General features: G+C 44.8%; 1 protein-coding gene across 1 annotated transcript in view; it reads left to right on the top strand.

The window, feature by feature from the left end:
• The first annotated feature begins 501 nt into the window (after positions 1 to 501).
• The window catches only part of LOC123068083 (disease resistance protein RGA2-like), a 35,063-nt gene continuing 33,739 nt past the window's right edge, over positions 502 to 1,825 (top strand). Inside the window, exon 1 of the mRNA XM_044490579.1 lies at positions 502 to 1,572. Coding sequence (XP_044346514.1) covers positions 502 to 1,572 — 1,071 coding nt within the window. The remainder of the gene's footprint in view (positions 1,573 to 1,825) is intronic.

The raw sequence follows: 1,825 nt of genomic DNA, 5'->3' as shown, positions 1-1,825 counted from the left end.
CCCCCCCCCCCAACTACCACCACTAATTCAAACCCATCTCCTTTGGATCGAGTCAAATATAATGTGTGGTAGTATAGGCCATGACGTATGAGGGAACATAATTAATACTACATAGTAGTTGGTGTCGCTTGTCAGCTGGTGCTAGTTTCGCTGAAAAAATGAACAATTTTGCTAGAACTCATCTAGATGAGATATAATTTGGTCTCATTCACCTTTTATAGCCATTGGATGTGATGCTATAAGTTGCGTGTGTGCTGATGTGGGTTGTATCTGTTCTTGTTTTCAAAGTGAACGAGACCAAATTATATCTCATCTAGATGAGTTCTAGGTACTCCCGATAAATTAGGACAAGCGGCACCTTCCTTTGCTCGCACTCAAACCACACTGGTCAACTTTCTGTTTTCTACAAAGCCGTAGTACATCGGGGAATCATAGCATACACTTGCCTTCTGAAACCTTGCTCTCCTCTCATTTGGGCTTTGGCTACTTGATTTCTTCATCATGGTGGCCGTCTTGGATGCTTTCGCGGCCAAGCTGGCTATCATCCTAGCAGGTATGGCAAAGACTGAGTTAGAGATGCTCCTGGGCGTACCTGGCGAGATCACCAAGCTCGAGGCTACGCTCGGTGATCTCAGCCGCATCATGGCCGACGCTGAAAGGAGGCGCATCCACAACCCTGACTCGGGTGCAGAGGAGTGGGTCGGGGAGCTCAAGGATGTCATGTACGACGCCGACAACATACTTGACCTCTGCCAGATCATGGAGGGAGAGGATGCATCCAAAGCTCCTTCTGGATGCTGGAACATCCCAATGTTGTTATGCTTCCACAACCCCGTCGCTGCACACAAGATTGGGAAGAAAATCCAAGCGCTCAACCAACGGTTGCTGGACATTGAGAAGAGGAGCACTCGCTATGCATTCATCTCCCAAGCAATCAACTCTTCGGCAAGCAACTCTATTGATAGAGTTGACAGTTCTTTTATCAAAAGCAACCGCACAACTGGATCGGGCATCATCCTATCTGATGTTGTTGGAGAGAAGATCAAGGAAGATACAAGAAAGCTTGTTGATATTCTAGTCAACAAGGAAGAGATTCGTGTTGGATCAAGCAGTGACAGGTTTCCTGTTGTTGCTATCACTGGTGCTGGTGGGATAGGCAAAACTACCCTTGCTAGGATGGTTTTCAATGACACTATGGTGAAGGATCACTTCCATAAGAGGATTTGGCTGAGTGTGAATAACAATAAAGAGGTCAACGAGATGACAGTCCTAAGAACCGTCTTATATGCTGTTGGAGGTAACCAAAGTGACCTTCCTGACAACAAGGCCCAGCTGGAGAGTGCTTTGAATCTAGCAGTGAAGCAAAAGAAATTATTGTTGGTGATGGATGATGTGTGGAGCCCTAAGGTGTGGAATGAGCTACTTAGAGTCCCGCTCAATGATGGTGCTTCGGGGAGCTGGGTATTGGTGACCACAAGAAATATTGAAGTTGCTAATATGATGAAAGCACATCACCTCCACCGAGTTGACAAGCTAGTGGGAGAAGACGTTTGGAACCTGCTTAAGAAACAGGTCAGCATCAAGAACCTTAACCTTTCAAGCATATTGCAAGTTAGGAGAGGCAAACAAAGTTTAGAGTAAAAACACGGAGACAACAAATGCTTCTGTGAACAACACAAACAATAATACCTCCGTGTCCTTTAGTTTTCTCTATCATTTTAGCAATATCATAATACTCCCTGAAGCCAGGTTTTTGGTCCCCTAGTATTTGTGTCAAATTTTAACCATCTATATAATTAACAACATATCAAGTATATGCTACAGA

Source organism: Triticum aestivum, chromosome 3B (genome assembly GCF_018294505.1).
Source record: "Triticum aestivum cultivar Chinese Spring chromosome 3B, IWGSC CS RefSeq v2.1, whole genome shotgun sequence".
Taxonomy (NCBI): Eukaryota; Viridiplantae; Streptophyta; class Magnoliopsida; order Poales; family Poaceae; genus Triticum; species Triticum aestivum.
Note: the sequence above shows the minus strand (reverse complement) of the source record. Positions and strands in the feature narration are given on the sequence as shown.